Source organism: Oryzias latipes, chromosome 19 (genome assembly GCF_053564925.1).
Source record: "Oryzias latipes strain Hd-rR chromosome 19, Olatipes_Hd-rR_3.1".
Classification (NCBI taxonomy): Eukaryota; Metazoa; Chordata; class Actinopteri; order Beloniformes; family Adrianichthyidae; genus Oryzias; species Oryzias latipes.
In genome coordinates this window covers 15141444-15153666 of record NC_136255.1, presented here as the reverse complement: position 1 = coordinate 15153666, position 12223 = coordinate 15141444, and the positions used below count along the sequence as shown (strand labels likewise).

Genomic DNA, 12223 nt, shown 5'->3' with positions numbered 1-12223 from the left:
ATACTCAGCATGTACCTCATATATATATATATATATATATATATATATATATATTTATATATATATATATATATATATATATATTACATTTTAAAACATAACTATTTTTGAGGCCTTAAAAAAATAATTTTTAGGACATTCTTGCCCCAAACATTTACAGGTTTTTGTCATTTTTATATATTCCATGGGCTATTTATTTGCTTAAATTTCTATTTTGAGGCCAAATGCTTCTTTTAATAATCCTCTTGAGTAATGATATTAGAAGGTGTGTGCCAACTAATGGCCTGTCATGAATCCATATGGTTAATATTTTGTGGTTTTCTGTTTAGAGTTTAGAATTTAACTCTTCGTGTCAATTATGAGGCATTAGTTTCTACGATCTAATTATTTGTTCTTAAACTGTTTGAATAAACAGTAAATGAGACCAGAAGGATTCTGGACATTGCAGTCAGTTTGTTGAGCAACATTTTAATGTCAGCTATGTGTTTAGTATTTAACATTTGTGCTTGAGTTAAATGTTAGGTTTAAAAAAGCTAGTCGTTGCTAAGAATATGAGTCATCAATTAACTCATTTTTATTTTAAAGTGAAAAAGAAACAGTTTGATTTTGATGTAAAACTTCCTTGTTTTAAAAAAATGAAAAGTCTTTGGTTTTAATCTCTAGTTGAGTGAAAACCTTTTGTCCAACTTTTTAGGTTGTGCGTGAAAAAATCATTTGATGTGTGATTCATTTTTTGTAAAATGAATTTCCAGTAGAAATTTGTGAGCTACAGTATTTTTGCAGTAAATGCTTCAAATTACTGTTGCTGAATTCATGTTGTAAGTAATGGGGCCATTTTTTATTTTAACCCTGGAGAACCCAAGAAAAATTTTCTTCTGGGCTTTTAAAATCTAAAAGTTATTTGACTATTTTTGAAAAAACAGCATGCAGCAACAAAACAGAAAAAAATGTAGGAAAAAAAACCATTTTTTTCAGATTAAAATCATCAAGTGTTTCACAATAGGAAAATGAGCAGGTGGGATGTTGATTCAGGAATAAATATAAAAGCAAAAAAATAATCAATTACAATAGACACAATCCCATTCAAATTAATTGAAATCATAAAATGTATTCAGTCAACCTCATCTGAACACAAAGGAGCATCTGTTTGACTGTCTATGTGGAAATTTAGCAGAAAAACAGCTAAAAGTATTTTGAAGCTGAATTCCTAGATTGTTTTCAAAGCAAGTGAAGGCAAAACGTCTTTATTTCCAGCACTAAAAAACTTCCCTTGGGTTGTGAGTTGAATGAGTGCATAAATAAAAAAGAGCTGCCTTATACTTGGCAACAGGCTGTCATGGCTGTTACCAATTCGATCCCTGTTTCCACTCTTAGTAAAGGTGGATAAAGACTATTTCTATGTCACCTTTGAAACTAATTTTGAATTACCTCCAGACTGTTGTGTGTATTTTCAGCTTGAGTCTAATTACCAGAAAAATGTTGTTACAAACTAGACAGGCTAAATGCATCGCTTCTGAGGCTTTTGTGGATTCATTCACTAAAAGGGAGAAAAAAAAACAGAACCTGTTCTGGTTTCATCACCTGTTTAGGGAAGGCTACAGGCTTCTAACATTTTGTGACACAGCTAGCGTAACCCCATTTGCGTTTTCCATTTCCTGACATAAATAGGCCTGCATACTTTTCCTCTCACCAACTCGACATCGAATAGATGCCTGATGGTGAGCCAGGTGCTGTGGTTAGGGAAAAGGCAGTCAGCTTTCTCTCATCTCAAATCACATGTGTACGCCTCAGCATTTCTATGCATGACTGCTGGTTGTGTTATCTGTGACTTAACAGGCCAACCACCTTTTTTTTCTTTTTTTCCCTCAAATTAATGAGGGTTCATTTGCATTTTAGCCAAGAGCTTTGCTGTCTCACCCCCCCTCACTGTGTCTCCCGTTCATACTCTGTCCTTATTTTCTCTTCCCCTGTCTCACTTTACTAAACCCTCCTCTGTTCACACTTAAATTTACTCACTTATTCTGACAAGCACACACACACACACACGCAAACACACTACCGCTCTTTTTTCCCTCCTCCTCAGCTCATCAGTATTCATGACGCCTTCCTCCCTTCCTGTTCTCTTGTATTTGCCTCGGCTTCAGCCGTCTCCCACAGAAACAGGGGCGAGCAAAAATCAAGCATGTCTTGTGTGCGGAGATATAAGGGGAAAAAAAGGGCGGGGGGGGGGGGTGAAATGGGAAAAAAAGACACAAAGGCATGGAGAGAGTGTTAAGCTGTGTATGTAATTGGCCAATAAAAGCAGAGTTCTCTGAGGTAAACAGTTTAGGTGTCAGAGATTGGCCCCAGCAGGAAGAAGAGAATAGGTTTATGAATATGTAAATGAATATGCAAAGGCATTAAAGTGGAATCACCTGGGCTTGTTACATTATGACTTCAGGGTCTAGGATGTCAATGACAGTGGCTAACAAACTCACCATCAGGCATCCTGATTTAGCCCAATAACCAACCAACAGCTTTCGCTTTTTTTGGCTCCTTCAAGGCGAACTTGGATAAAAATTCCGGAGTGAAAAGTCATTTTTTTATGTATTGAGTCTAAACATGCCATAACAAGAAACCAAGGGTTCCAGTCGACTAAATCTGATTCATCTATTGTCAAAATACCTTTTCTCCTTCTTCCATAATAGATTTTTCTCCCTGTCAAGTATCTTTTGTTAAACATTTTCTCCTGCATGCTCCTATCTGCTGGCATTTCCTTATCATCTGTCTCTCCCTGCGCTTCTTGTGCAGACGCGACCATCCTCTCTTACGACAGCAGCAAGTTTATGAAGGTGCAGCTGCCTGTGGCGATGCACACTGAGGCGGAGGACGTCTCGCTACGCTTTCGCTCCCAGCGGGCCTATGGCGTTCTCATGGCAACCACATCCCGTAACTCGGCAGATACCCTTCGTCTGGAGCTGGATGGTGCCCGCGTTCGACTCACTGTCAACTTAGGTACGCTCATGCACACGAAGCTGTGAATGTCAAACAATATTTTGAATGCCTGTTGGAAGAATCAGGTGGAAAAAAAAACAATTTCAAGTGTTTTTTCATAACCTCTCCTTCTATTTAAGGTTAATATGAGTAAAAATTTCATCCCTCAGGTGATTCTTCTGAGTTTAAAGTCAGTCTATAGCATTTTACTGACTTCAGTAGTTGCTTTTCAGTGTTTGTGTGGCGTATTGAGAGCGCATTTATTAACACATAAACGCACACAACTGAAGTTTTCCCACTGAACAGAGGGTAAAGCAACAAGCTGCATTCTTTGCTTACTCCCAGCAGACCGGTGCATCCCCAACATCTTTAAGGAATCAATGTAACAAACTCACAGTTTGTGAAAACACACAGATGGTTTATTACTCAGGTAGCTGCAGCCCTTTTTTTTGTTTTTTTTTTAGCTGTGAAATATTTCTACCCAGTTGCATTAGAGTTCAACTACATTCACAGTACACGTTTGTACACAGGGGTGCATGTGTTGGTCTCTGGTTGTCTGCATCCACGCTCTTTCCGTGGTTGACGCCGCACGACACACCAAGGCATTGTGGGTCAAACAATTGGGCTGGGTGAGCGACTAGAATGTGTTTGGTGTCATTAAACACCTTGACACATCTCAGTCACCAGATATTTTAACCTGGTGACTGGAAGCGTCGCTCAGGCCACAGCAACAAAACTGCTCATTTTGGGACAAAATTCCATTTTTTTCCCCCCTGGATATGCCCCAATTGGAAATAAATCACATTTGTTGCACACTGTCATGAGAAAACACATGAGCCTTATGCTTTGACAAAGCAGTGTGTTTTCTCAGCAGTGCTTGTGTCCTTGCAATATGTGCGCGGTGTGTCGATGTGTGTGTCCCCAGGGCGTGGAGGGCATGTTTGTGTGTGCAGCATTAACCCTCTGCTCTGCTCTCCCTCCAGACTGTATCAGGATAAACTGTACCGCCAGTAAGTGATCCTCCATCTCACCTAAACTACCCCCCCCTCTTTCTCTGTATGTATGGTGATTGCTTTTAACATCTGTTTTCAACGTTCACATCTGCCTTGTCCTCGTCGCTAATTCAAATTATCACCGCATCTCCAACCAGATCTATGTATATATATTTGTGCTGAACGGGGGAGATTCACCTTTGAGTGCTGAGCTGCACCGCAGGAGAGCCGAGGGTGTTTTTTGCTGAGGGCCAGGGTTTTTCGAGCCAGCCATTTTAGCAAAGAAGGAAGGGAGGGGAAGAGAGGGCGACGATGGGGAGCTTGAAGGAGGGGAAAATGAAAGAAAGGGAAAGGAAGGAGGGAATCTGAGTAGGAGGTGTACCAGTGAAACTGTGTGAGAAGGGAGAGATAAAGAGGCGAGGCAAGTTAGCAGGTAGATGAATGCAGTTTGGAGCTGCAAGCAAATGACTTTCTCATGGCAGAGACAAAAGACGTGTCATCCCTCTATCTCGCATTGTCGCACCCTCATCCAGCAAGCCGGCTTGTTTTCGTTGATTGCTCATTGTTCTTGTCTAAGCCCCGCATGAAAGACTTTCAGGCGGTGTCTTATATGGGGCATTTTGGGTTGGTTTGGGTGAGAGTGAAGTATAATTCCATCACAGGGAGTTTCGCTCTGTCATGATGGCAGAAAAACAGGAGAGAGTGAGATAAAGAGAGGTGAATACTCCGTGACGACGAAGAGGTGGTGAAATGGACGACTGCAGTTGCCATAGAAACCCTACTAGCCACACAGCGCCATTGCTATTTCGCATGTCTGCTGGCCAATTTTAGACCAGTTGTCTCAATGAACATTTCAGTAGGCAGCCACTTTTCTAGCGCACTGTGTATACAATAAATTATACATATCGTATTCAAAGGGGAGGAAAATGTCTATTTAACAGCCAGGCGCCAAAGAAACAGTCCACTCAGCAGTGGAATAAAAGCCTTGGCATTTCAGAGATTTGAGGCTTATTCCTCAGAAAAACCATTTGTTGTTTGGAGCTAATTAAATATGAATCACATTTGCGATTTTGTTTTCATTATTTTGCTTTCGTAATCCTCACTAGCTTGTGTTATTTGGTTTGATCTGTGTTTCCTCTGCAGCGAGCAGGCCCCTCGTGTCTTCTTGTTTAAGATGTCTTCTATCTTTGGCCCAGTATCCAGACGAGTGTGCAACCTGACTCGCTACTGTCTGAGCCCCCAAAACAGGTGCTCCTTTGTCCGTCTGCAAGGCTGAGACAGATCAGCATCTGATTTTCACATTCTTTGAGTATTCAGTTACGTGTGCAAACGGACACACATTGATGCATGCACATATTCCCTCCCTTTTTGGTGCTAAGCAGTGATCCATGGTAACAGGATGAGATGCTCATGCCCAGAGCACAGCTGAGTCTCCTCAGGGGAAGCTTGTTCTCTCTTAACACACAACGCTCTTTCAGCTTTGCAGGTCATTCCGTTCTGCCATGTCCAGTTTGATTGACTTCTCATCTTTGCTAAATTAATCTTGCGCCACAGCATCTTCCTTCTACCTCTTTACCTGCGTGTGTGTGTTTCGGTGCGATCCTGCCTGTGTGCTTCTGTGATTGATGTGGACACGCTTGACATTTTCCGCTGCAGAATCTCCTCGGGTCAGTTTACTTCTCACCTCCCCCACTCATTACCTCCTATAGGTCACTGTAAGCAGACACAGTCACACTCCTCACATCGAAAGCACTTTGGAGACGGAAAAGAGTTGATGTTTGTTTGTGCGGACGTGTGCTGGGAGGTGGTGTTGAATGTCACGTTCAAGGTTGGAGTGGAGCTTGTAAGGAGTAAGAGCAAGGAGACTGTCAGTCTGTCAAATGTGTGCAGTCAAGTATGGGAAGATATAAAGTAGTAGATGGGCAAAGAGGGAGGCATCATGCAAAGACATCGCCGCTCCTCATTCTGCTGCATATCAGCACCTTGGACAGCATTACAGCGCTCTTTTGTGTGTCTACTGCCACCGTGAGGATCCCTGCAGCACTGCAGTCAGCGGAAAAACATTACAACATTACATATGTGGAGTTTAAAGGTTTTAAGGGAAAGTTTAGTAGTCGGGAGTTTGCACCCTAGTAGGTAGTGTGGGTAGGTGCTCGACATGTTGACGTGATCAGCCCACAGATGGACCGTCTCAGAGTGGGCCTGTTGTGACTCATTTTAGGCATTCATTTATGTTAATTTTTGTGTCTGTCTGTGTCACATCACATATCAATCTGGAATATCTAAAAAGAGACTTCTCCATCTGTGTGAGTTGACACAGAGGTGTATGGATGCTTCCTCTCCCTTCAGCCTCCAACTTCCATTTTCTCTCTGTCCTTGGAGTTTGATTCATCCTCGCCTTCCTCTTCTTCACCTTCTTCTTTAGGCTTTCTTGTCTTCTCTCAGCAACTCTGTCTTTTTTCCCTTCTTTGCACTATGTTAATGGTGATCTGGGCTATGTGTAGGTAAAGGCCCTGAGACCATCTTTGCTGGGTCAGGCCTCAATGATAATGAGTGGCACACAGTGAGGGTTGTCCGGCGTGGCAAGAACCTCAAACTCACCGTGGACGATCTTCAGCCTGTTGAAGGTAACCAAAACAACTTTTTTTGCTAATCAAACGACAAATACATTATTTGACTTTAATTTTTGAAAACATTTTCTATTTGGAGGACATCTATATATGTAAGTGACAAAAAGCCATATATATATATATTTTTTTTTTAATAAGCTTTTTTTTTTTTTTTTTTACAAAATTGATTAGAATTTGCTTCCTGAGCAACAGCTGCACCTCAAAACAATCTTTCCTCAGTTCTTACCTCTGAGGTTTACCCACACCACCAGGTCAGATGGCAGGGGACCACACCCAGCTGGAGTTCCATAATGTGGAGACGGGAATCGTGACGGAGAAGCGCTTCATGCCCGCTGTGCCCTCCAATTTCATTGGCCACCTTCAAGGCCTGACGCTCAACGGCATGCCGTACATTGACCTATGCAAGAACGGCGACATCGACTACTGCGAGCTCAACGCCGTCATTGGTTATAAGACCATTGTGTCCGACCCTGTCACGTTCCGCTCCCGCTCCAGCTTTGTCACGCTGTCCACGCTCCAGGCCTACTACTCCATGCATCTCTTCATACAGTTCAAAACGACATCTCCCGACGGACTCATTCTTTTCAACAGGGGAGATGGAAATGACTTCATAGTTGTAGAGCTGGTTAAAGGGTGAGCAGCTTAATTCTCTGCCTAGACTGTTTATGACATTCCGACATCTTACCAGTATCTACAAATAACATACAAATGAAGCCAAATTTCATTAAAATGAAAGTGCTCGCTATGCTTTCTCAGTTTTTTCACTGTAATGGGATTTAAACAGCAAAAAGAAACAGTTTTGACCTAAAGGTTGGCCTTAAAAATTGCATTTCTGCAGGCAACTGGCTGTTTATTTGCTCTTGTTATCAAGCTAGTGAAAGAAGGAAAATAAAGTCCCGAAGTGTGACCCTGTGATGTACTTGAGAATGTACTTAATTAATTTGCTTTTCCATTTCTTGCCTATTTAACTGCCTCCACCCTTCTTTTCTTCTTCCTTGACACAGCTACCTGCATTACGTTTCTGACTTGGGAAATGGAGCACATCTGATCAAAGGGAGCTCCAACAGCCCTCTGAATGATAACCACTGGCACAATGTTCACATTTCCCGGGACACCAACAATCTTCACACAGTCAAGATTGACACCAAAGTCACCACACAGACTACGACGGGTGCTAAGAACCTTGACCTAAAGGGTACACACAATTTTGACATTATTTATCAATAATATATACATTTCTTTACCCATTTTGCTTAAATAAAGAAAAGGTTTCCATGTTTAATAGCTCAGTTAGTGATTTCAATGATTTTTAATGTAGACCAACAGCTCTCTGATTCTGCATCTGTAGGCTAAGCTATAGTAAAAAGAAAATAAAGAACTCAGTATCAGTTAAAAGAGTTTTTAAAAATCCCTCAAGAGACCGGCTTCTTTTAAGTTGTTACCTTCTTCTCTCCTGAACGTCTTTCAAGCAATTTACCTCTGGTACTCCGATTCCTCCCTTCGTTCCTGAGGTTAATTGAAGTTGCATTGCTCCGTCTTGCACTGTATATTAATATTAAAAAAAAAACATCTTTACCTTCAAAAACATTTCTTAAACCAAAATCCTCTGTGTCCAAGGATAACTTTTTTTTACTTTTTTGTGGTATTTATATTCTGCTCTTTCATAGCACAGAGCATTAGTGCTAACATTTAATTTGAATTTATTTTTTTTAAATGCTTCTTTGCTAATGCTATTTTAGTTTTTTATCAATGTTTCATCACCCTAAAAGGGAAGGCGTATCATAACTTGTGTTTAAAATTCCACATTAACACCTGCTATTTTTAAGAAAAAAGGTGTCTAAAAACAAAAGTTCTATTTTTGGTTTTGCATTCCATGCCAGGTTTTTTCTCAGGCAGCAAATGAAAAGAAGCTTTTACTGCATTTGGATAGAGCCAGGGTCTTGTAATCTCAGTAATTACACTCTTTGCACACAGCTTAATTTACTGTCTTGCAGTGCTATCAGCAATTACAAGCATGGAGAGTGATGTCCATTTTATAGTTACTCACAAGAATAAAACAATAAAATGTCCACATTCATAGGTTGCAATAAAAGTAATTACTTTTCTTTTCATATTTATCAAAAAAAGGCTGGCAGTTCATTTGCAAATAACAGGTGGCAACACAAGCCAGTTAAAATATACTAATATTGGGCTGCTACACTGCAAACACAAGCCCTCTAGAAAGAAGTCAACATGTTCAATAATTGAACATTTTTCTTTGAAAAGGCAAAATAAATTCTACCAATGGGTTAGGAAAAAAGTGTTTTTTTCTATTTTAAGAAAACAATTCTAGTCACTAAGATGTGTTGTCTTAGACTAAGATTATTTTTGCTAAAAAAAAATAAAAAAAAAACTTAATTAGGATTATTTTCTTGCAAGACAGAAAATAAAGTTTTTCTTAAAACAAGTTTTTTTTTTTTACTTCATTAAGATTCAGTTTTTGCATTGTACTGATGTAAATGTAAGATTTGTCCTAAACTGGATCAGTTATTGAGTGTTATTCATTTGACAGGTGATCTGTACATTGGGGGTGTTTCTAAAGAGATGTTCCGAGACTTGCCTAAGCTGGTCCACTCCCGTGAGGGATTTCAGGGTTGCCTAGCAACGGTTGATCTGAACGGTCGGCTGCCGGACCTTTTGGCCGATGCCCTGGCAACCGTGGGGCAAGTGGAAAGAGGATGTGAAGGTAAAGCGCAAACATACCCGAAACTTGTGGTCCCCACCTGCCTCCGCCTCTGTATCCCACAATCCCTGCTGCCTTTTTCTCCCAGTTTTTGTTTTAAAGCTCACGCACCCTGTTTAATACCTGACTAACCTAGCTCTTGGTTTGTTATGTGTCAATTTTACACTCTTTCTAAGCATCCTGTCCTAAGGCATTCCCCACACTGTTTTTTACTCACTTCACAGGCAACTGTGTGCATTAACTAACCATCTAACTTAATTTGCTTGTTTGTTTTTTTGTTTGCTGACAAAAGTTACATTGATGAAAGCTGACTTGAAAGGTATATCATTATATGTGAGCATGTGAGACACATGCTTGAAGGTGCAGAAATGTGTGGGAGTGAGTGTGTGTCTGAGCAGCTGTATTGAAACTACCCAGTGGTGTCCAGTGTTGTGTGGATCCCAGTGATCCAGAATCAAAGGCCAGATTGGATTTAGCTGGTGTGAGATGGCGCAGTAGCTACAACTGACTTGAACTGACCACCATCCCACCACCCAGCATGCTTAGCTGCATGCTCTCCAACCCTTCCCACTGACTCCCAAACTAAACTTCAATACTCCACTGCTGAATCATTTTACACCTTTTCTTCCATGCCTCATGTTACAGGCACAGCCAAGGAGAACTAAGTTTAGATCTTTGACGTTCTCCTGTCTGGTTTTAGCACGAGGCGGAAAAAGGTGCCAGACCAATAGAGAGAGTATTGGGTTAAAGGCCTTTAAACAAAACTTTACCTCTTATGTAAAGCTGTTCCTCCTGTCCTTGGCGGATTTATTTAACCTCAACGCCTGCATGCTCTCCACATTTAGCTATTTTCACTCAAATAAGTTAGTTTCAGTTTCTACTATAGATAGTGCAGCATCTCTGTAGCTTTTAAACTTGAAGGTGTTTCAAGAAAATCTGGTTCTAAGACTGCCTCACTTTCCTGCGTGAATGTTGTCAACAAAATAGGCTGTCGACAAAACCAAAAACCAAAAAGAAAGAGAGGACACTGTTTTTCTTTTCTTTCAACTTTTGCCACCTTTCATCACCTCATCGTGTCTGTTACTGCAGGTCCCAGCACCACATGTCAGGAAGACTCCTGCGCAAATCGGGGAGTTTGTTTGCAACAATGGGAGGGCTTCACCTGCGACTGCAGCATGACCTCTTATGCTGGACCTCTATGCAATTACGGTGAGTTCTCCCAACTAAATGAAATTAAAAGAGATGTTTTTAAAGTTCTGCCTGGTAATTTTTTATTTGGAAAATTCTGCGATCTGTTTAAATCACAGACAGATTTTTGAACATGTTTCTTGGACGTTTGGTTTTAAGCATCATAACCTTTATTGTGTGTAATTATCCACCACTCGGGGGCACTGTCAACTATTTCTGAAATAAAACAACACTACCATCCCAATAGGCTGTTGAAGTCTCTGCTATACAATCATTTCAATTTTACCTCAGGTTAAAGTCACATACAAATTGTCTCAAGCTCTTGACACCTATTGATGCAAATATGCATCAGACCACTTTGGCTCCAAAATTACCTAAATTTAGCATATACATGAAAGGAAAAACATAAATGATTTGGAAATAAATTCAGGCTTCAATGGGTTAATGTAACCAAATGATAGAGAGCCATGTGAGTTTTTCATGATATGAGTAACTTCAGCCACCTACTGAAGTGATATGTGCCAAACTGGATTTTAAAAGACGTATACAAGGAACAATCTGAATTATAGGACACTATAATTAAGCTTATTCTAATGTTTTGTTTTTTCTGAGGTAAAATTGTGATCTTGAATGTGTTTTTAAGCTTATGATTTTGCCTTTGTTATAATCTGCGTGACCAAGGTGGTACTACCTACATCTTTGGCCGTGGCGGAGGACTGGTGATTTACACATGGCCCCCTAATGAACGTCCCAGCACCAGAGCAGACCGGCTGGCTCTGGGCTTCAGCACCCAACAGAAACATGCCATTCTGCTGCGAGTAGATAGTTCTTCTGGTCTGGGAGACTACCTACAGCTGCAGATAGTAAGTAGACAGTCACATCTAGACAATAAGACAAAGAATTTCTTTGTGTGCTGCCCCTTGAGTACACAAATACAAGTCTGCAGACATTATTTATTACAAATATTGCTAAATCATTAGTCATTACTTCTTCAGATAAACAATTTCACCAAGTGCATCACACAACAAGGTTCAATTGCCCCAAAATACTGTTGCCCCACAAATATATCAGTTAATATCAAGCCCTCATTGCAGTTCTCTCTCAGCCCTTTACTTTGGCAGCAGTGTCGAGTGGTTTATTTTACTCATGAGGCCATTATGTTGAAACATAACCAAACTCTACTCAGTGGTGCATTTGTATTTTCTGGGTGATTGCTTTCCTTATTAATCCACAGCTTCCTAAAGGGCTCCCATAAACCCTTAATGTGTTTGCAGTCATACATGACGCAGACACTCTCGGATTATTAGCAGGCAATGGCCGTTGGGCCAGAATAATTTGCAATTATTCTGTCAGGTAATTATCATCCTCGTTCCTGATTTTTTTTCGGGATTCAAATTCAAAATATTATATTCGTTTTATAGTTAATTGTTGTTATTTTTTTTTTGGGGGGGGGGGGTAATTTTAAGTACTTTCCTGAATATATAGGATGATTAGATCCTAACCAAGAACAGTAAGACAAAAATACGTACATGTGTCAAATGGCGTTATTTAAAACTTAAAGACCCACTCCAATCATCCTTAGATCTATTATAAAAGCATTCCCAGTAGTCTTTTAATTGGGATTTTCCCACTGTTAGCCTAAATCTAAAAACGTGTGTCATTTTCTAGGATATGGTTTCTGTAGTTACCCTCATCCCCTTGTTTATGTGCAAAAAATG

General features: G+C 40.3%; 1 protein-coding gene across 22 annotated transcripts in view; it reads left to right on the top strand.

Moving 5' to 3' along the window:
• Window positions 1-12223, top strand: part of nrxn1a (neurexin 1a) — a 58566-nt gene that overhangs the window by 34683 nt on the left and 11660 nt on the right. For 13 of the 22 annotated variants that reach the window (XM_078937312.1, XM_078937304.1, XM_078937310.1 and 10 more), the window contains 8 exons: window positions 2791-2994; window positions 3957-3983; window positions 6470-6592; window positions 6847-7228; window positions 7600-7790; window positions 9147-9320; window positions 10407-10526; window positions 11187-11368. In XM_078937312.1, the coding sequence (XP_078793438.1) occupies window positions 2791-2994; window positions 3957-3983; window positions 6470-6592; window positions 6847-7228; window positions 7600-7790; window positions 9147-9320; window positions 10407-10526; window positions 11187-11368 (1403 nt within the window). The remainder of the gene's footprint in view (window positions 1-2790; window positions 2995-3956; window positions 3984-6469; window positions 6593-6846; window positions 7229-7599; window positions 7791-9146; window positions 9321-10406; window positions 10527-11186; window positions 11369-12223) is intronic. The other 9 variants (XM_020712223.2, XM_078937305.1, XM_020712222.2 and 6 more) reach the window with 1 other exon arrangement.